The sequence below is a fragment of the Sabethes cyaneus genome, chromosome 3, assembly GCF_943734655.1.
Source record: "Sabethes cyaneus chromosome 3, idSabCyanKW18_F2, whole genome shotgun sequence".
Taxonomy (NCBI): domain Eukaryota; kingdom Metazoa; phylum Arthropoda; class Insecta; order Diptera; family Culicidae; genus Sabethes; species Sabethes cyaneus.
The window spans coordinates 148,011,781-148,035,000 of NC_071355.1; the positions used below are offsets into that span (position 1 = coordinate 148,011,781).

Consider the following 23,220-nt stretch of genomic DNA (forward strand, 5'->3'; position numbering starts at 1 on the left):
TTCGAGCACGGGCATGAGACCTGGAACTGTAAGGGGCCAGATAGGAGTCAATTGTGCAGGAGATGTGGCAGTGCTGGCCATAAAGCAAGAGACTGCGCGGAGCCGCCCAAGTGCTTGATCTGTACCGGTAAACGGGACGCACTGAACCACTGCAGCACGGCTCAGCAGCTGCTTCACCAAACAGTTTCCGAGTCGGCAACGGACGTTGCCTTCATCTTGGACCCATATCGCGTCCCTGCCGGAAACGGCAACTGGGTCTCGGATAGGTCCGGGACGGCGGCTATATGGACGACAAGCAGGTTTCCGGTTCAAGAGGTTGTGTCAACCGCAGGCGTGGGATTTGCGGTTGCCAAAGTGGGTGGAGTGTTCTACTGCAGCTGTTATGCTCCGCTGAGATGGTCTATCGAGCAGTTTACGCGGATGGTAGACCGAGTATCAGTTGTGCTGACTGGTCTAAGGCCGGTGGTCGTGGCGGGAGACTTTAACGCTTGGGCGGTAGATTGGGGAAGTCGTCGCACGAACCGTAGGGGTCGGATTCTGCTTGAGGCTCTGGCTAAGCTCAACGTAGATTTGACCAACGTCGGCACCACAAGTACCTTCAGTAGGAACGGTGCGAAGTCTATCATCGACGTGACATTCGGCAGTCCTGGTCTGATAGGAGACTGAAGGGTAGACAATGGCTACACTTACAGTGACCATCAGGCGGTCCGCTATAGGGCCTCTTTCCGCGCCACGAGCCAAGGGCCTGGCCCCAGGCCACTGAGTCGTCCCACGGCCGACGTTCCAGTATCTCAGACCATAGCGTAGGATGGTCGGCCTCCCAGCCGAACATGCAACGTAACGTGGGCTACGGCGGTTTGGAGGTCTGGAAGAAAGTAACGGTTACGAACAAGGAACTAATTGAGATCGCCAAATCCTCAAAGGTGAGCAAGACACCGGGGCCAGACGGAATCCCGAATATGCCCACTAAAGCGGCTATTCTATAGGCTCCCGAATTATTTGGGGCAGTAATGAGTAGATGCCTGAAAGATGGCCACTTCCCGGATAGATGGAAGCGACAGAACTTGGTCCTATTGCCGAAGCCGGAAGAACCTCCGGGTGTCCCCTCGTCATATAGGCCGATCTGTCTGCTCGATACTGCCGGCAAGGTGCTGGAGAGGGTTATCCTTAACAGACTCGTACAGTACACGGAGGGTACAAACGGTCTGTCAAGGAACCAATTCGACTTCCGAAAAGGCAAATCTACGGTGGATGCCATCTTGTCTGTCACTAAGACAGCCGAGGTGGCATTCCAGCCCAAGAGGACAGGTATCCGTTATTGCGCAGTTGTCACGCTCGACGTGAAAAATGCGTTTAATAGCGCTAGTCAACTCGCTTCGGAACGTCCAAGTGCCGGTGTCGCTGTACAGAATTCTGGAAAATTATTCCAATCACCGCAGGGGTCCCGCAAGGTTCCATACTGGGCCTGGTGTTGTGGAACGTCATGTATGACGAGGTGTTGAAGTTAAAGTTCCCGGTAGGGGTGGTGATTGTCGGCTTTGCGGACGATATCACCTTGGAACTCTACGGTGAATCTATCAGAGAGGTTGAGTTGATGGCTGCCCATTCTATAAGCATTGTCGAAGACTGGATGCGCTCCAGGAAACTGGACCTAGCGCATCACAAAACGGAGGTTATCGTGGTGAACAACGCGGTGTAGAAGAAACTGCAGAACATGTTTTCTTTATATGCCCTCGTTTCGTGGACACGAGAAGCAACATGCAGGCAGTTAGTGGACAGGACACTACTCCGGACAACTTAGTCCAAAGGATGTATTCTAGCTCGGACGTCTGGGGAGCGGTTAGTGCGGCTACTACTCAGATTGTACTTGAACTACAAAACCACTGAGAGCCGCTCAACGGCGAGTAAATAGCCTAACTACCATGGTCCAGTAGTTATCTAAGAGGGTGCGTTAAGCACAATAGCCCCTCCCTGAAGTGATACCGATAAGGTGGTGCCAGGGGGGATTGAGGCTGGAGACGCGAGTACGGTTTAAGTAGGTCTGGGTCCTCACGCCCCATTGAGGGGGTCGGGATACCAAATCCCACTCCCTGAATTGTCTTCTCAGGTGTCTGATAGTACCATATCTTCTAAGGTGCTGAGCAGATTTCGCTACTCATTAAAAAAAGACAGACCATTAGCGGAGTTCTTCGTCGGCGAGTACCAAACTGGTTTTCGTGAGGGTCGCTCAACGTAAAAATCGGATCAGATGTTTACCTTGCGTCAATCGCTAGACAAGTTCCAGGAGTACAACTTGCAGACACTACGATTTACTAACGATTCACTCAAACGAAATGAGCTGTGGCAGATAATGCTAGAACATGGTTTTCCGACGAAATTAGTCACGCTTATTCGTGCGACGCTGGATGGGTCAAAATCATGCGTTAAAATAGCGGGTGAGTCCTCAGCCGCTTTCGTGACCTTGGATGGACTGAAGCAAGGGAATGCACTCTCTAACCTGCTATTCAGCATCGCCTTGGAAGGTGCGATACGAAGAACAAGGAATGAAACTATCATCACGAAATCTCACATGCTTCTTGGCTTTGCGGATGACGTCGATATCATCGGAATCAATCGTAGAGCAGTGGAAGAGGCCTTCAGGGCTTTTAAAAGGGAAGCAGCGAGATAGGGGCTTACCCTTAACACCGCCAAAACGAAATACACGATTGCTAGTAGGGAACGTGTGAGACCAAGTGGTGTTGGTGCCGAGGCGGAGTTAGATGGGGTACGATATGAAGTAGTGGAGGAATTTATATACCTTGGTGCAATCGTGACATATGACAACGATGTAAGCCGCGAAGTGAAACGACGATTTGCAGCCGCGAATTTGGCTTTCTACGGATTACGTAGCCAGCTGAAGTCTCGTAGTTTGCAAATTCGCACAAAACTGGCGCTTTATAGAACACTAATCCTTCCGGTGGTCTTTTACGGATATGAATCACGGACGCTAAAGGATGCTGATCAATGAGTGCTTGGGGTTTTTGAGCGTCAAATTTTGCGATCCATACTTGGTAGCAAAGCCCGCCCAGCTAGCGCCGGGGTACGATGTTGGCCTAACAAGCCAGTCATCGTATGTTCGAATCTCGACTGGGCGATGCCGCAACAGGGTTAATAGTATCTTTGCACTAGCCCTGTAGTTTTCCTGTACACTAATAACCGGCTGCGAAGTCTGTCGATAAAGAAGGGTCAAGTTCTGAAGGACGTTTATACCCATGGCTTTGCTTTTTTTTACTTGGTCACAAAATGGAAGATGGAGTGTGGCGCAGACGCATGAATCACGAGCTGTACCAAGTTTACAAATATGCTGATATATTGAAGGTAGTACAATGTGGCAGGCTGCGGTGGGCTGGGCACGTGGAATACCCGACGAAAGAGTAGCCAAAACTATTTTCAGCAGAGAACCAGGAAGTGGCCATAGACTCCGAGGAAGACACCGCACATGATAGGTGTGCGCTGTCGCAGACGATGTACGTTCAGCGGTTGTTCGTGGGGATTGGAGAACGGCAACCCAGGACCGACAGTACTGGAGGACCATTCTGCGTTCATCGCAGAATCGGAAACGGACCGTAAGTCGTAAGTGAGTAAGTAGGTCACCACCGAGCAAAACGCTCGATCAAAAAGCATACGCCGTTCGCAAAAAAAGATGACGATGTACGAAACGTAATCAGTAATGAACCACAAGCAGGAGGCACTGCTTGGAGGGCTTCTTATAATACACCTAACAAATGTTGGTAGACTACGGTGGGCCTACCACGTCACAAGAATGCCGGACGACTGTGCTGTGAAATCCGTTCTCTTTAAGGGGAAACCGAAAGTGGCTCAAAGATGGCTGGATAAATGGCTACCATTCGAAGCATGTATTGTTTTGCGCCTTAAAAATGCATCTGTATTGGCAGAGCACGCTTTCGCCACGTAATCAGTGCTTCCAGCGCTGTTATAATGTCCTAAAACTTGTAATTCAATTTATCGATCTGCTGTGTATCAATAAACGCTCAGCAAAACATAATTGCTAATGGAAAATAAATTTAACTGAACATATCGATCATTACGTGTTCATAAAAGCGACCAATGTCTAATTTAGAATTAGTTAATAGATATTTGGTTACGCACATATTTCGTTGAACTAGCGATTTCGGAAAAAGCAGCAACACAGTATCAAACTTTCGTCACATCACTGAGCTTTTAAAGAGCTTTCAACTTTCGCCGCATCGATGAGCTTAGAGTGAAATAAACAAACAAAACGCAAACGCAGGTATCAAAAACGCAATCCGATGCAAGCGGATTAATTAAACATCCTAGTGATCCTACGCATTATTCAGTTGCTGCTGTTAATTTTGATTGAATCGGAATGCCTTGATAAAGAAAACAAACCCTTTTTCGGGATGTTTGTAGTCAGTGCGGTTGGCTGCGGATCAGCTGTTTATGTTTGCAAGCTCCGCTATTTGATATATATTACCAATACTAATGCAATATTCAAATAAACGTTTAGGTTTTTAACGAACACATGAGATGTACAGTACAGCGTTTGTCGCACTAACACAATAACGTTAGCCACTTTCGGTTCCGCCTTAAGAATCCGGCACCGGCATGAAGAATAAAGTGTCCCAGCGTGCTAGACGGGTCGACCAGGATGGGGCCGACTAGCGTGTGTCAAAAGCTCAACGAATTGGTAACGAATAGCCCAAGGCCGAGTACAGTGGAGACAAGTTCTTGATGATGCAGCACAAGCCACCCCGGCTCTATGACGCTAGAAGTAAGAAATAAGTGGTGCTGGCAGTACGAACAAAACATCGAGCGTATTCGTTTTCGCCTTGGCTGCAGTAAATCAACTGATAGCACTGTCATTTTTTCCCTCACACAACAGGTTGCTACGATTGGCGATGCACGGGAGGATTCACCATCAGATGGCAGGGTAATCGCATGACAAATTGCTCAAATCAGTTTCCTTTTTAATGGTTACGTTATAGCTAAATAAAAGACAGACAAAAAGAAAAGATTATTCAAAAAGGGGACTTCTGGAGAGTTCTAAATTCCCTTGACTTTTTGAGTAGAAGTTCTAAATTTGCTTTACTTTTTGAGTAGAAGGTATTTTGACGTACAGACAAGTTGTCGTCTGTATTCTATCACCTACTCTTCGATCAGACACATGTGTTTACTTTTTAACACTAAGTATTAGATTTTTTAAATCGAGTTGCAGTTCGTGTATGTTTCTCTTTTGTAAACTTTCACAATCGCGTCGGACTAAGATATAATAAAAACAAATACCTTTGCAGCTGTTGATTTTTTCAATAAAGCACCTCGTAAAACACTTTTTCATTCACTTAAGGAAGCTAAGTACGTGCTGAAACAAACAGCCAACTGAAGTGAATTTAGGACGTGGTATGAAAGCCCTACGGTCACACTAAAAACTCTTATTTGGAGAACCCTTGACCGGAACATACATTTATAAATATATCTTATATGTATAGCTACAGTGTCGACACAGCAGCGGGTTGTAGAAGAGAGCAGAAATCGGTTACAAATAATCACTTGCTTCGCATTGATAATGTTCACAACTGTTACTGCTTGTAATTAATTATCACCGTCACTAGAGCCTCCTTCTCAGCATTCTTTGAGAACCGAACAGAAGCAACCGTCCGACACAGCACCGAACTTGGATAAAATGCTATCGATTAGCCAAGCCAGCCAGCCAGCCAGCTACCAAGGGAACAATGCTGATTAAGCGGAGGATGTAGATGAATATTCTCAAATTATCGTTTTTGTTATGCTCGTGGAATTAGAGAATAATATTATAAAGCTAAAGGATAATGTTCGATAGAGGGCCGCAGAATGACGTAATGTTTTATTTACGAAAAAATAATTAGGACGGTACACTATTTTTAAATTACAATTCCAAATTGGAAAGTCAAATGTACACCTGATAACACTCAAAGGTAATTAGTATATCAATCAGTTTATTTGATAATTGATGTATTTTGGGTTGAAACTTGCCACTCCCAAAAATTCGGATCTTCACCACTTCATACAAACAAAATCTATACAAACAACTTTCTATCGTTATTCTACTTTCGTATTAAGACTGCAACCGATAGAAGTGTTGAATATTTTTCCAGGATAACAAAAACGCCGACAAATGCCAGTCATTTACCAATGAATGAGTTAACCTGCTTGGCGGTACATAGGTAGGTACTCTTGAGCATTATTGTTTACCAATGGTTTTTTATTTGTCTTTTATGTCTTACAGTAAGGCGGATTAAGAAGCATTTTATCACTGCTTACGTGTTTCCGATAGACGAGCAAGAAACTTCTCCATTACGTGCAAACTTGATGGCGCAACTGTAATGTTACAAACAGCTAAGTAAACGTGCCAATCCGATTGACTGCTTACGACATTTCAGTTTGAAAAGTGTTGTGGTTGATTCGAAAAGAAGGATGTGGATTGTAAATAGTGAAGCACCCCGTGCCTACCAGACAGCCGATGATAGACAGTCGGACCTGATAGTTACGGTTAACTTACGATAAGTTTTAAATAATCCAACTTTTGAATGCGCGATTCCCGATTTCCATAAAATAGTAAAATGAAATTTTAAAACCCTTAATTTCAGTTTTATGAGAATTAGGAAAAACCAACGCGTCCAGCAAACCGCCGACGGAAATTTCAACCTTTTATATTGTTCTTACCATAACCATACAATCCTTAATCGGCCGCACAAAACAGTGCCACACCGCACGAGCCTACCAAGTGAACCAAGTCAATCTTCAACCAACAGCGTATGTTTAATTTGTTGAGCAATGATGCGAGTAATTCACGAGTTCACGCACCAGCTGCATGCAATGACAGCAAGTACAAGCTCGCATGGCAAATAGTCCCTCCCTTGGCACTTGACACTATTGTCGCTGTTTTCCCGGCAGAGCTCACACGGTGACGCTCTTCGCGGCCACTGTCAACGCTACTGCTGCTGGTTGTGTGCATTGCAATCTATACGCATCACATCGTCTGCACATCATTCTGCAACCATGAGGCAGAATGATATTTTAATTGAGTTTTTACCGGTCTATCTAGTATAATGTCCCACCGAGCCGTCCTTTCTAGGGTACGAGGATGAGATGAGCGAGAACATGATGACGCGACGTTGAACAATGCCAACAAAAGCAATTAATGCTAACTATGTGGAGAGCAGCTTTTCCTTAGCTTATCATCTATTGTTTGTTTGATAATGGAATATAAACTACTATTGGAAATTGTAGTTTATAAACTTTAAATTAAATTTTTAGAGTTGAATTGAGTTACTTTGAATAAGTGTTCCCTAGACTCATAGTGACGAAAATTGTTGTTTATTTATTCATTTGTCGAGTTTTAAAATTAATCCACAAGTTTAGCATCCCGGTTTAACACCCAACCATTGATAGCAGGACTGCAGTTTTCATTCAGTAAGCCATAACTCGTACAAGTTCGACTAGCACCGAACTGGCTCTGCACTCTATCCCCATGAAGGATAGCGGTACAACCCTCGCAACCCACGTTTCTTTAGTTGTCGACAAGGCTTGCAGGAATTTGGGATTCATCATGCGTATCGCCAAAAATTTTAATGACACATACTGCTTGAAATCGCTCTGCTGTGCGTTATTTCGCACCCGTATAAAGCCCGAATCACCAAAACGGTGCCACCCGAACCAAGACGGTGATGGTGTTCATTCGCTTTGCGAGACGATTACCATGGAACGACCCGATCTGACTGCAGAGTTACGAACAGCATTGCAGGCTAATCAACCTGGACTTTCTGCATCGGGACGTAATCACGTCGGGACGGAAACAGTCCCATTTTCCATGGAGTTTCCTATTTATATGGGACTGTTATGCGAGTAGCGGCAGTTTATATCTAGGGTGACCATATCGGTCTAAATTAAAATCATTTTCCGCCAAACCATGAGGATGTAGATTTAGATTCGACAAATTACCAACCTAACCTCTCTCTGCCTATGTTTAGATTACAGAAGCAAGTACCAAGAACTTGTCTCCATTATTCTCGACCTAGGCTATTCTTCGCTAATTCGTTGAACATCTGAACACTCTCAAGCCAGCTTCAACCTGATTGAGCTATCCAGTACGTAGGGTCTCTCTATTCCTGATATCGGCGGTACATCTTTGCGACATAGCTGGAGCACCGTAGCCTCCCGCCGTTCTCCAGGTATACGATGCTTCATTTTTAGATCGGTGTAGATTGCCTTCGCTGTCCCAAGGTTTTTAGTAATGATGGCATGGTCCTCTGATAGGAGTTGGTTACTTTTGTTGAAGATCGTTCCTCTTGTTTTGACGCCCGCTCACGCCTTCAATAGCGATGTTAAATAGAATACGTGATCGTCCATCGACCGTTTCAATAGAACTCGAGAGTGCTACCGAAATACGCTCGTAGAACATCACTTGCTTCAGGGTAGCTATGATCAGCCGTGTTATTTAGTTTGGTCGGGTAACCGTTCTTGTGCACTAACTATCATAACTCTTCGCGCTCAACTGTATCGTATGTTGCCTTGAAATCCACGCAAATATGATACGTGGGCATATTGTGCTCCCAACATATTGGAAGGAATTGTCTGAGTGTAGAATAATTGTTCTAGTTATTCACGATCTCTTTCCTGCTACTGGCGCTTTTTTCCTAAGGATCATGGTCAACTCACTCCGCGTTCGTCGATACTTTGCCAAATTTTCACTAGTTTTTATAAGCTCCTTCCTCTACATCGCTTGTACAATCACATTACTTATCAAGATCTTAGCGGAGCTAAGCTTAGATATTTTTTCCTCTCCGACGAATGCTGGCGTTCTTCGTTCATACACCTCCACTACTCTCTGCTTTCGGTTCGTACAAATATCGTCTGTAGCATTTTCCGCTGTAACACGGCAAGGGCGTGTATATCCACCGTGAGCAGCGTCCCGGCATCAACTCAGTAAAGAACTACCGCTCTTATGACGGTTTTGTACATTGTCAGCTTCGTACGGCGACAATCGTAGCTTCTTGATCATAGCGTTACGCAACGTAAAGCTCCCGAGCAGGAGCGAAGAGCAAAATAATATAAAACAATATCAAACTGTGTTATAATGGTATATTTTGTTATTGAATAGATATGGAGATACATTGATAACACATTTTGTTATTGAGTAGATATTTAAAACAGTGGTTATAAGATGAGTTTAAGGGGAAACCTTAAGTGGCTCAAAGATGGCTGGATAAATGGCTACCATTCGAAGCATGTATTGTTTTGCGCCTTAAAAATGCATCTGTATTGGCAGAGCACGCTTTCGCCACATAATCAGTGCTGCCAGCGCTGTTATAATTTCCTAAAACTTGTAATTCAATTTATCGATCTGCTATGTATCAATAAATGCTCAGCAAAACATAATTGCTAATGGAAAATAAATTTAACTGAACATATCGATCATTACGTGTTCATAAAAGCGACCAATGTATAATTTAGAATTAGTTAATAGATATTTGGTTACGCACATATTTCGTTGAACTAGCGATTTCCGAAAAAGCAGCAACACAGTATCAAACTTTCGTCACATCAATGAGCTTTTAAAGAGCTTTCAACTTTCGCCGCATCGATGAGCTTAGAGTGAAGTAAACAAACAAAACGCAAACGCAGGAATCAAAAACGCAATCCGATGCAAGCGGATTAATTAAACATCCTAGTGATCCTACGCATTATTCAGTTGCTGCTGTTAATTTTGATTGAATCGGAATGCCTTGATAAAGAAAACAAACCCTTTTTCGGGATGTTTGTAGTCAGTGCGGTTGGCTGCGAATCAGCTGTTTATGTTTGCAAGCTCCGCTATTTGACATATATTACCAATACTAATGCAATATTCAAATAAACGTTTAGGTTTTTAACGAACACATGAGATGTACAGTACAGTGTTTGTCGCACTAACACAATAACGTTAGCCACTTTCGGTTCCGCCTTAAGTGCTCGACAAGGGTACCCGGGTACCCACAAATTGAAACGCTTGTAACTTTGGCAATTTTTGACCGATTCGGACACTTTTACCACCAAAAGATTCAGGAACTTATCCACTTCCAGTGTGGTTATAACAGAGCCGGAAGTGGCTCATCTGGTTCCCGGAAATCCGGCAGTCCAAGGATGTGTTCCGGAATTAAAGCACTTTTTATATTTTTGGATGTAATTATAGTAATATGGGTGTCCAAAGTTCTTCCAATTACTCCGAAAGGTCATTCTTCATTGTTTTAAGACAATACAATGATATATCCTTGGAATGGCCATTCTGTGACAAGTTCCCGTGGGACCTCCTGTGGCCATAAAACTGTTTGGCTTGCAACACTGGCAATATGGGTGTCTAAATTCATGAAATTACTCCAGAAGGTCAGTTTTCATTATTTTGATTCTATCTGATGATTTTGCCACGGCACGGCCATTCCGGAACATATTCCCGTGGGGCTTCACAGTTGTCCAAAACCAAAAATATGTGCGCATTAGAGTTTTGAGTGGGAAAACTTGATTTTAGGTTTATGGAACCTTTGGGAGAGTTTCTTGAAATTAAAAGTTCTATCGTATGGTGAAATTCAAATTTTGAATAATCCCCCTAAAAGTGAAATAAAAAATTTATTTTTCTGCAGCTTCAATATAACACATTGATGAGTTCTGCAAAGTTTTAGAGCATATTATTACAAGAAATTTTGCTGAAGACCGTAACCTTCTATCTCTTCAGCGAAGATAGAAAAGTCCTATTTCTTATATGTGAATCTTCGAAATCAGTTTTTCTATTTTAGCTCTTTTTGTAGTTGTTGTATGATTTTTTCATGTTCTATAAAGTTGAACAAATAGTAAAAATAAACAACTTTGCCAAATGTAGTATACCTCTATCTTTGCTTATTTAGGAGCTGTAAAACTTTTGTTATAATAAATACCCTAATTTTGATCCCCAATTACGCGACTTACATTCGTGTTAAAAATCTTATATTTTCACCTTACATGTTTACTCGGCGACGGACTCAGCAGAATCGCCCGCTTCGGTATCTAAAATTCGGTGGACATCATTGCCTTCAAATACGCCTCGTAGCGATTATCGCTAAAGCAGGCAACCTCACCGGTGGAGGCCTTCTCAACGCCCAGCACAACATCCGCACCGGCCAGCCGAGAAAAATTGAACACAGCGATGTAACATTTTTTGAAGTGAAGTAAAGTAACAACTCGGAGGAATTGGAGAGCGGTAGTTTTCAACCGAGTTACATGGAGAAACTTTGTTCAACAGGCTTTGTCTTAGGACGGCAAGCCACCTAAGTCAAGTCAAGCTGTTGGATCACTCTCTCAAGAGCGATGTTGAACAGCATGCAGGATAAGCTGTCACCTTATTTCATCCCTCGTTGCGCCTCGAAGGGATTCAAGAGTGTTTACGAGATGCGCACGAAACATACACTTGATCCAATGTAACGCTGGTCAAAACTGCTGCCACTTGAAGACCATCTCGCGCTCGTTTGTGATTAGATTCCCTCCCTGCTCGTCCCTATCATATGTCAGGTTTCGTAATTACAAAACTGTTTACATTCGTTTGTATTTTGTGCGAGACAAATTAGGAGGGAACTATTTTTGAGAACATATACACTGAATTTTTTCCAGTTTTCAAATTTAATGGTGAAAATTTCTGAAGGGGGGCTGGTCCCCTAGGCACCCCATCCAGCTACGCCAATGTTCCCCATCAACCTGGACGTTTATATCTCTGACGACAATCCTGATGTCCCGAGGCGAATAACTTGTACGTCACATCCAGCTGTACGTAGAAGGCTTGCTTCTCGTCATCGGGTCTACCTCCGTCAGACAGTCGAAAGGGCATGAGGGCAAGATAACCGGACGTATGGTCACCCTATTTACGTTTTGACGTCTCGGATCGACTGCCTTTGGATCTTAGAATGAATCGACATCTTAGCTCGGTCTGTCTTAACACGGAATAATGCTTTCTTGCGTACATCACATCGGAGAATCAATTACCTACAGCACGTTTAGCATTATAACTGGCTTACAGCGTAATTGTAACCGTTTCGTAGCTTGTTTCGACTTTGACATCAATCGCAACGTGCTGGACACCAGCCAGTAGTTTTTAAGTAGTCATTAGGATCAAGAAATCTGTTGATTTTTTAACAAATAAACCGTGGAGTAGACAGGAATTTCCGACACATACCGTGGGTTGATTCTCTGCGCTGGCATTTTGATTTTGGAGCACCGTTCTTGTGAGCTTTTTGGTTCTGATGGTGATATGTATGATTATTCGACTTGGCCATCATTCGACTTTCTCCTTTTACGGAAATGCTTGTATCGTCGCAGAATAACGACTTAGCCAATGATCAATGTTTGCGATTCGGCACCACTGTGCTGTTACGCAGCGAGATCAACCTACTCCTACTGCTGGTTTAAGTCCCTATCGCTACCAGGTCATGGGCAAAGCTCTTCAAGGTCTTCTTAGGTCTAGGATCATATCGCTGTTCTGTAACCGGCTGTGTTTGTTCAGGTTCTAGCGCGCTTAACGCACACCTAGTCTACAAAGACACGGATTTTCCACAGAACACAGAACAGACTAACAGGCTCGAAGAAAGTTTTCGATTTTTGTGAGTAAAAACTTCCCGTGGTGTCCTCCAGATATAATTTGCCAAACACATCAAAGAATATGTATTGACCTAATGTATATTTTGTGATCGAGTCGCATACTAGCTATGACATCGATATCAAGTTTTAGTTTGTCACTTATTGTTCGAGAGATTTATCGTTGCTATATTCTTCTGTGGTTTGTCTTTTCCACTGGTGCAACATATTTCCGATCATTACCAATCGTTTCATCCGATAGGTGCCTCCACCTAGCGTGATTTGTCGTGGATTCTCTCATTCCGAATCACCAGGCGCTAACTACCTTCTTTCGCTTTCATTCCACCGTCAGGATAGAATAAAATGGTCCCTTTGGGAATGCCCCTGTTGCAGCGCGACCGCTGACAAAGCTTCGATAGAAAGGAAAAGAACATTTTCCGATACTTTGCCCTGAGGGCTAATTTAAATAAGAAATGACGGACACACAACTAGTTGGTTAGGATTTTAAGAAAACAGGGCTAGCTGAAATACGGAGAACCTTAGGAACTAGATAGAACGGGGATTTCAGTTTAATGATACACTAAAATTGTTCACTGTAAAGCATAAGGTTAAGTTTAATTGGCAAAAAGATGAAAAAAAAATCTGCTACGTAGGAAACGGCACTTTAGCCTCTGTTCTCCCTATTCTACACTCTAAAAACTCGACACGTCGCATCCACGTGAAAAATCATGTCAACTTCTGTACAGCAACTTACATGAACTTCATGCACTAGTTAATAGGAACATTGATAAAATTTACCGGGATCGAACGTAAACTGGTTAGTGTGAGTGCGAGTTCCCAATAATTCACGTGAATGTTACATGAATAGTGTGATGGATGAGAATTAACTGGTGGCAACTAAAATTTTGGAATTTTTTCGCGGCCCTTACGCTCAACAACAAACGAGCTCAGAGAGAAATGAGAGTATGTATGTGTTAGCTCTCTCTCCTCTTTTTGTTGATATTTTTTGTTTTGTTTCTGCTTGCCCGGTTTTGCTAAAAATGGCGTCGAAACAAGAAGCATTTCGGGAGCGCGTTGTACACTTCTACGAACTGCAACAGAAATCACGGCAAAAAGTATACGGTACAACATTTAAAAAGCAAATATGTTGCGGCTTCGACTGTTTACCATATCCTAAGATGCCCAACAACTATTCGCAAGCAAGGTAGTGGAAGACCATCCAAAATTATGGACGCAGAAAGACATCGTTCTCTTTCTCGTTTCTTCAACAACAAGCCCTCTGGTTTGGCTATCAATTAAGATGCACCAGACGAATGTTTGAAGAAAATTTTGATTCCGTTTCTACAAAAGCACCATGCAGATGGACAATACGTTACTTACTTACTTAAATGGCCTAACGTCTTATGACAAGGCCTGCGCAGTATAATTTCTCCATCTGTTTCGGTCCATGGCAACTGATCTCCAGTTCCGCGGGCACCCAGTGCTCGCCAGATCTCGCTCCACCTGGTCTTGCCACCTCGCTCGCTGTGCCCCTCTTCGTCTTGTTCCTACCGGATTTGATGCGAAAACCATTTTTGCAGGATAGTTGTCCGGCATTCTAGCAACATGTCCTGCCCAACGTATCCGTCCAGCTTTAACCACTTTCTGAATACTTGGTTCGCCGTAGAGACGCGCGAGCTCGTGGTTCATTCTTCGCCTCCATACACCGTTCTCTTGCACTCCGCCAAAGATGGTTCTTAGCACCCGCCGTTCGAAAACTCCGAGTGCTCGTAGGTCCTCTTCTAGCAGTGTCCACGTTTCGTGCCCGTAGAGGACAACCGGTCTAATTAGCGTTTTGTACAGTGTGCACTTTGTACGGGGGCTCAGATTGTTCGACCGCAAGTGTTTGTGGAGTCCGTAGTAGGCCCGACTTCCGCTGATAATACGTCTTTTAATCTCACGGCTGGTATTGTTGTCCTCTGTTGCCAGCGAGCCAAGGTATACGAACTCGTCGACTACCTCGAACTCATCCCCGTCGATTACCACGGTGCTGCCCAAGCGAGCCCTGTCGCGCTCGGTTCCGCCCGCCAGCATATACTTCGTTTTAGACGTATTTATCTGCAATCCAATCTTCTCTGCTTCGCGTTTCAGTCAGGTGTACTGATCTTCCACCGCCTCAAATGTTCTGCCGACAGCATCCACGTCGTCAGCAAAGCAGATAAATTGACTAGATTTATTGAAAATTGTGCCCCGCATTTCGATCGCCGCTCGCCTGTTAACACCTTCAAGCGCAATGTTGAATGTTGAATAGCAGGCAGGAAAGACCATCTCCTTGTCGAAGTCCCCTGCGAGATTCGAATGGGTCCGACAATCCACCCGAGATTCTCACACAGCACTGGATCCCATCCATCGTAGCCATGATAAGTCTAGTAAGCTTACCCGGAAAGCCGTTTTCGTCCAAAATTTTCCATAGCTCTTGTCGGTTTACGCTATCATATGCGGCTTTGAAATCGATGAACAGGTGGTGCGTGGGGACTCGGAATTCGCGGCACTTCTGGAGGATCTGCCGCAGGGTGAAGATTTGGTCTGTTGTAGACCGACCCTCCATGAAGCCGGCCTGGTAACTTCCCACAAATCTATTGGCTATTGGCGATAGTCGATGAAAGAGGACTTGGGACAGCACTTTGTAGGCGGCATTCAGGATAGTGATGGCTCGGTAGTTCTCACAATCCAACTTATCACCTTTCTTGTAGATAGGGCAGATAACCCCGTCTTTCCACTCCTCCGGTAGTCGTTCCGTATCCCAAATCTTGACAATCAATTGATGCAGACAGCCGGCCAACTTGTCCGGGCCCATTTTAATAAGTTCCGCTCCAATGCCATCCTTTCCCGCTGCTTTGTTGTTCTTCAGCCGCTGGATGGCTTCTTTAACTTCCCTTATCGATGGGGGTGGCACATCTTCGTCGCTTGCTGCACCAATGTGGTCACTTCCTCCGCTATCATGGTCTTCCGCCTGCACGCCATTCAGGTGTTCATCGTAGTGCTGCTTCCACCTTTCGATCACCGCACGGTCATCAGTCAGGATACCTCCATCTTTATCTCTGCACATTTCGGCCCGCGGCACGAAGCCTTTGCGAGATCCGTTGAGTTTCTGATAGAACTTCCGTGTGTCGTGAAAGCGGTACAGCTGTTCGAGTTCTTCGCACTCCTTCTCCTCTTGGTGGCGCTTCTTTTCCTTGAAGAGTCGGGTTTGCTGCCTCCGCTTCTGTTTGTATCGCTCCACATTCTGACGGGTGGCTCTACGCAGCATTTGTACCCGCACTGCGTTCTTCTCATCCAATATCTGCTGGCATTCCTCGTCAAACCATTCGTTACGTCGATTCGGTGCCACACTGCCTAGGACGTTCTCCGCTACGCTGTTAATGGCTGTTTTCACGGCATTCCAACAGTCTTCAAGAGGGGCTTCATCCAGCTCTCCCTCTTCCGGCAGCGCGGTTTCGAGAGATAACGCGTAGTTTTCGGCGACCTCTGGTTGCTTCAGTCGCGCTAGATTATACCGTGGCGGGCGGCGGTATCGTATGTTGTTCACAACAGATAGTTTTTGACGTATCCTTACCATCACTAGGTAGTGATCCGAATCAATGTTAGCGCCCGGATAGGTTCTGACGTCGATAATGTCTGAAAAGTGCCGACCATCTATCAGAACGTGGTCGATTTATGATTCTGTCTGGTTGGGTGATCTCCAGGTGTACCGATGGTAGAGGTTATGCTGAAAGAAGGTACTACGTATGGCCATGTTCTTGGAGGCGGCGAAGTCGACAAGTCTTAGGCCGTTTTCGTTCGTTTGCGGGTGAGCGCTGAACCGTCCAATCACCGGTTTGAATTCCTCCTCCTGACCAACCTGAGCATTACAGTCCCCGATGATAATTTTGACATCATGTCTTGGGCAGCGGTCGTATTCACGCTCCAACTGCGCGTAGAATTCGTCTTTGTCATCATCGGTACTTCCGAGGTGAGGGCTGTGCACGTTAATTATGCTTATATTGAAGAATCGGCCCTTGATTCTTAATCTGCACATTCGGGGGTTGATCGGCCACCACCCGATCACCCGCTTCTGCATCTCGCCCATCACTATAAAAGCTGTGCCTAGCTCGTGTGTATTGCCGCAGCTCTGGTAGATGGTATGGCCATCTCTATACGTACGTACCATCGTTCCTTTCCAGCATACCTCCTGCAGCGCTACGATGTCGAACTTGCGGCTCTTCACTTCTTTAGAAAGCACGTGGGTACTTCCGAGGAAATTTAGAGACCGACAGTTCCATGTTCCTAATTTCCAATCCAATGGACAATACGTGTTTTGGTCGGATAGAACATCATCGCATTACGCCAAAAAACACAATCGTTACTGAATACCCATTCGACCCCATTTTTACCCAAAAACCACGACTCGAAAAATCTGTCTCAGTGCGCCCAATCGAAGATTTCTTCAGGATTTTGAGTTGATTGGTGTACAAAAATAACTGGAGAGCCACGAATTGCAAACAGTTGATTGGTAGAATCAAGAGATGCATTCACAAAATTCACATTACGACCGTACAACGCTCCTGTTTCGACGTCAAACGAAAGCTCCGCAAAACTGCCGATTACGGACCGTTTTCAAATGTACACTAATTTTTTTCAACGATGGATAATGTACCTTTAATTTCGGTAAATCAGATCTTCTTCATGTATCTTTGTCTTTTTTTGATAGCTTGAGAAAAAATTCCAAAATTTTAGTTGCCACCCGTTAGTAGGTAATGGTAGGTAGGTAATGCAATTCTAATAGTGTTAAAAAGTCGTCACTTGTGATTGAACACACAATATGATATAGGATAGTTATTTATCCCAAAAAAAAGTACGATATAACTTGAACATAATTTACAAAAGTTTCATGAAAAAAATGCTATTTCTTAGAAATGCGGTCGATCTAGTGTCACAGTTGCATCAGTGATTTTCATTTGATTTTACAGTTATTCCAAAATTTGTTTAGCAAGTAAACAGATTTTTTATCAACAACACTGATCGATCACTGGTCATTGATTCAGCTTCTCACATTGATTTAAACAGTTTCCATTCCAGTTTAATTAGCGAATTTATAATATATACAATAGGTAACAGCGATATTTTCAGTCCAAACAGGATTCGTACAGATTCAAAATATTTTTTATAGAACAGCGGTAATCACCAAACTGTACTATGCTCGAACATGTAAGTTCAGCTGCAATTTTAGAATTCATATTTATTTAATTTGTTTACTAAATCAAGCGTATATAGGTCAATCATAATCAAATAAACAATAAACATTGGAATTGCCGGTAAATACAGCGTGCTTCCCCTCAATTTACGTCTGATTGCAGACTCAACCACAAATCAACGATATTTTAGATTCTGACAGAGAAGTAAACAAATTTTGCGTTTAAAAAATGCGCCGAAGATACCGAAATGATTCAACCTAAAACAGCACTTTTATAAGCAATTGCGTACTTTTGATGGTAAAATTTTTCTGACAATCAGCAATATGTTATGCTTTTTTGGGATATCGAAAACCATCTTGACAAAGGAAATATCAAGGGTACTACCTGATTTCTGTGTCTGTTTCTGTTGGAAAAAAATATTTTTGATTTCAGATTTCGATTCTACAGACTTTACCGCTTTTTTTATACTAATTGATTTGACCACGGGAAGTGAACGAAAAACGATCATATACATAAGTATTCCAGTGCCGCTACCACAATAGCTCAAAATAATGGTCGCAGTGGTCAAATCTTCCGACAAAAAAAATTCCAGTGCCGCGCGGAATAAATTCTTGTTACAGTGCCGCTTCTATAAAAACACGATTTTCAAAATGTTTGCGCGTTTTGCTCGAAAACTACTCAACGTAATGAAACAAATTCTTAACAATTACGAAAGTTTTCTCCAAATGTCTACCAACGAAACAAAAAAAGAATTGTTCCAATGCGTTGATTAATTTTCGAGGCGCATAAAGTTCGAATTTTATTTGATTTTTTTTATTATAGTCACATTAACAGCTTAGGTCATTCGTGACTTCTGCGGGGTTGGGATTCGAACCGGGGTCCTCGGCGTGAGAGGCGTGAATGCTAACCACTAAACCAGGACTAACCCCTGTTATTTTATTTGAATTTAAATTACAAATTTAGTATCAAAATAAGCGGTACAGTTTGTAGAATCGATGTCTGAAATAAAACCTTTGTTATATAGTATAACAAAGGTGTAAAAACAGTGATTTTTCCAAAAATTTCACTCGTTTATGTCCCTTTGATAACGTCCATTGATAGAGAAATATCAACTGAAACAGAATTTTGATAGCATCTTTGGCAGTTCCTTTGACAGGATGGTTTTCGGTAAACCTGCAGGAACACAAAATTTTTAACAATCCAATCTGTTTTTCAACTCTCAAAATGTTTGATCTGAATTAGTGAGCAAATTATGTAAGACAATATACCTACAGCATAAAAACCTGATAAAAGGGGCGAATTCTGGGGTCGTTACCCGCCATTACCAATTCATAGTTCCTTACTGAGTTTACCAAACGTAATTGAAAATGCGCTTATATCGCATAATATAAATTCTGGTTCACGGTATCCAACTTTTGTGTGCCTGACGAGGCAAATTTAGTAACAAAGTAAATAAAAATTGAAATATTTTGTAAAACGTTTGTTACTTATATCTTATCGAGGATTTATAAGGAGGACGAATGCATTTAGTTAAACATACGTAAATCAAAAAATAAATAAATAAATATAACCAACAAATCGTCACTAGAGAGAGGGATAGTTGGGTACAAACGTTATTTTGCTCTGTCCTTACCACCGAGCGGGAAAAACTGCGAGTAGATGCCCTTGAAGGTTTCCTCCTTGACGATGCCGGTGGGGCACTCCGCCTTAAAGCCACGGTATATTCGTTTGATTTCGTCCTCGGTAAAGCGGGCGGTCCGCGTCAACTCAACGAGCGAGTCCGGGTAGTAGCGCTGTGGAACGGGCAGATCCTCGGCTTCCGGTTCTGCGGAGCGAAAACAGACGAAAAGAAATGGAACAGTTAGCAGGAGCAGTTGGTAAATATTTCATCGCTGACATGATTGACGCGCGGTTTTTGTTTTCCCTTCGTCAGCAGCTAGGTACGTACAATGATGAATACTTTTTAAAATTTCAATTTGCAGAAAGGCAGGCAGCTTTGAAGCAAAACGGAGCGATTGTGAAAACTACTCAGTAGCACTATGCCATGATGGTCATTAAGTGCTCCTTCGTTACAGAAAAGAACAATTTGCCGAAGCTTTCTCGCTTTCTCGATTTTCCCAATCTACTTTAGAGCTTATATTTCATCCTTAAGCTTAAACACACACTGGTTATGTTCCGGAAATGATGGAGAATGATTCGTTTATTTTTAATTTTTCTTGCCATTATTTTGTTCGTTATTTAAGAACTTGATAATAGAAATTGATTACGTGCTCCGTTTCAGAAATAGGTGACATTATAAAATTCGTTGCTTCAACATAAAACATAAAGGCAAAACAGAATGCTAAGGTTTTGTTGTGAAATTTATAAATCGTTATTAAACATAATTTTAGGCATTTATTTATTTATTTACTTTTTAATGGGACTTTCAACCGGTGGTTCGTTCGCCCTAAAACTGTAATTTTAGGTATCGACTGACTACCAGATGGAACATTATGCAGGAATCACTGCAGACCCACCCAAATTACGCCTGCAAAAAAGAAAAATCTTACAATTACATTGTGACAACCATAGCATAGATCCATAGAAATCGTAATACCGCTGTACATACTTTTATAAGTTTTTACTAATTATTATTACAAAAATATACTTCTTCCATTTGCTTGCCTGTAAACAATACATACTCAACAACCACCTTCCCATTGATTTAGATCCCCATTATGCAGAAGAGGTATGTTGCTGGAATAGAAGGCAACGTTTCCCGACTTCTTCAAACCGGGAAGGTTTTTATGTGACATATTCACATGTCTTGAGGCAGAAATACCGATAAATTGCTGCTATTTCCATGGATATTGTTGTAAAATAAAAAACGCGTAAAATAAAATCGATGTTAGGTTGCTACCGGAGGTAGAAAATGCAATGTACAATGCACTAACGAATAAAAATCCAAGGGGTAACTTGTCTCAAGGGGTTCAGAATTGCCAACATTTTAACATGTTTCTAGGGTGATTTACCTATTTTAGACAGACGTTACGCGTACTTCATTTTGGACACTTCCATTTGAGTTTGCTGTAAATGTCCAAAATAAAGTACGCGTAATGCATGTCCAAAATAGATAAATCATGCTTCTTCGCATACTTTTACTACAAGTCAAAGCAATGTTTCAGATACGCGTGTTTCAGGAGTATTTTTATGATTTTTTTTAAATAGCAGTTTTTACAGAAAGAAAGAGGTTTTTGTGTTTCTTTACTTGATCATTTTCATTTTTGCATATTGAAACATCTTGATAAAAAAAATTAGACCAACCTCGTGTTTTGTCTTGGCCTTTGAATGAGGTCAGGCATATAATTATTTTTTTATAACGGTAGTGTTTTATAATTGACGGAAGGGCGATAGAAGAAAGTAATTAAACAAAAACTACCGTTATACAAATTAAAAAAATAATTGTGCTCCAATTGTTACAGTTGGATTCCAAAAGTCCTTTCACCCAATATCTATAAAGACTGCATTCGAAGAAAAAATTGGACACAAAAGTGTAACTTATGTTACTTTTAACGTGTAAGTAAAAATGAGGTATGAGTAGTAATAAGTAAATTCTGACTCAAAACAGTTGAGAGTGTATTTCTTACGTCGGTAGAGTTTCATCAAAATTGATTTAGTAGCAACAGTGATAGCGTCAGAACATGAATAATTGCACTAAAAACTTTGGGCTGGGCTCCCATTTCGGAAATCCAAATGTTTTCTCCGGAACCACACAATCGATTTCAACGATCTTGGTACCAAAAGAAAGCTCTTGCTATTGCTAAACTTTTTACCAAGCTTTAATAAAAACAAACAAATGGTTTAAAAGTTAGCCTTCAAAACCAATTTTGTCTAAGTTCAAATGGTCGCCTGTTTCTCAGAGATGGCTAAACCGATTTATGCGCTATTAGTTTCATTTGACAGGTAATATAGCCCGATAGATCACCATTGAATGATTTTTTGATTGGACGTTTAATTTGAAAGTTATGAGCAATCGTGTACAACATATCAAAATTAACAATAATTTATAATGATTTTAAACAAGATAATTTTTCTAGTTTCAATTATTTTAGTATCAAACGAGAGGTTTTAACACTTCGAATATATCTGCAAAATTTCGTAAGAACTGGTTTTACCAATCAGAAGATATTTAAAAATAATTGAAGAAATTTATTCAACAAAACTTTGCTGATATGAATCAGTGGGACCAAACCTGAAAAACACAATTCTTTGGAGCAGTTTATTAATAAAATATAGCACGATTTCTTACACTATTAGGGTGACCGCGAATCCGCGTAATAGGGTGACACTATTTTGTTTTTTAAAATGCGCCCAACAAATTAGTGTCTTCACAAAAATTGTAGAATACACTATAATAAGCAACTTAGCTGAGTTTAGTAACTATCTATCTGTTGCTGGTCGCGAAATGTAATGATTTGCTTAAAGAACCCACTTAAAAATAATTTCTACTCTAAAAATTTACACACGATACATTTTATTTCTTTCAAATGCTCTACAAAGTTATTCAGCAGGTTAAAATACACTTTGAAGATTGTTAATCGCTAGGATATGGATGGATGATAACTAACACAGCGTTAACAAACAATTGAATTAAGTTCAGAAAAGGTGTCGATGGCCATTTTCAGCTCAAAACGCTTAATAAAGCCAGTTTTACTCGACTATTTTTTATTGAAATTGGAATGTGAAGATAGTTTCTTTCTAAACGTAATATTGCCATATCTTCTTTACCTATAAAAAAGGATTTGTGTCTGTCTGTCTGCCTGTCTGTCCGTATGTTCCTTATAGAATCGAAAACTACCGAACCGATCGGCGTGAAAATTTGCATGTACAGGTTTTTGGGGCCAGGGAAGGTTCTTATGAGGGATAGAGACCCCTCTCCCCACTAAAAGGGGGGGGGGGGCTCCCATACAAATGAAACACAAATTTCTGCATACCTCCAGAACTAATCAAGCAAATGGAACAATATTTAGCATGTAGGTGTTTTTGGAGACAAGAATATTTTCTATGGTGAATTGAAACCTCTCTCTACTTTAGGAAGGGGGACTCCTATACAAATGAAATACAAATTTCCTCATAGCTCGAGAACTAATTAATCAAATAGAACCATATTTGGCATGTGGGTGTTTTTGGAGGCATGAATTTTTTCTACGATGAATTAGGACCCCTTACCTTTTTAGGAGGGGGGGCTCCCATACAAATGAAATACAAATTTCGTCATAACTCGAGAACTAATCAAGCAAATGGAACAAAATTTGACATGTGGGTGTTTTTGGAGACAAGAATGTTTTCTAAGTGAATTGAAACCTCTCCCTGCTTTAGGAGGGGGGGGGGAATCCTATAC

The 23,220-nt window shown here is 42.1% G+C and overlaps 1 protein-coding gene and 1 long non-coding RNA gene across 3 annotated transcripts in view; one reads left to right on the forward strand and one right to left on the reverse strand.

Moving 5' to 3' along the window:
• Positions 1-23,220, reverse strand: part of LOC128741425 (Kv channel-interacting protein 4-like) — an 85,211-nt gene that overhangs the window by 44,113 nt on the left and 17,878 nt on the right. Inside the window, exon 2 of the mRNA XM_053837233.1 lies at positions 19,474-19,665. Coding sequence (XP_053693208.1) covers positions 19,474-19,665 — 192 coding nt within the window. The remainder of the gene's footprint in view (positions 1-19,473; positions 19,666-23,220) is intronic.
• On the forward strand, positions 5,319-6,592 carry LOC128741426 (uncharacterized). Of its 2 annotated transcripts, XR_008412213.1 has the most exons (4): positions 5,319-5,972; positions 6,153-6,221; positions 6,284-6,377; positions 6,438-6,592. It is a non-coding gene; the product is annotated as an uncharacterized LOC128741426 (long non-coding RNA). The 2 variants fall into 2 exon arrangements; XR_008412212.1 differs by having other exon boundaries at positions 6,284-6,592.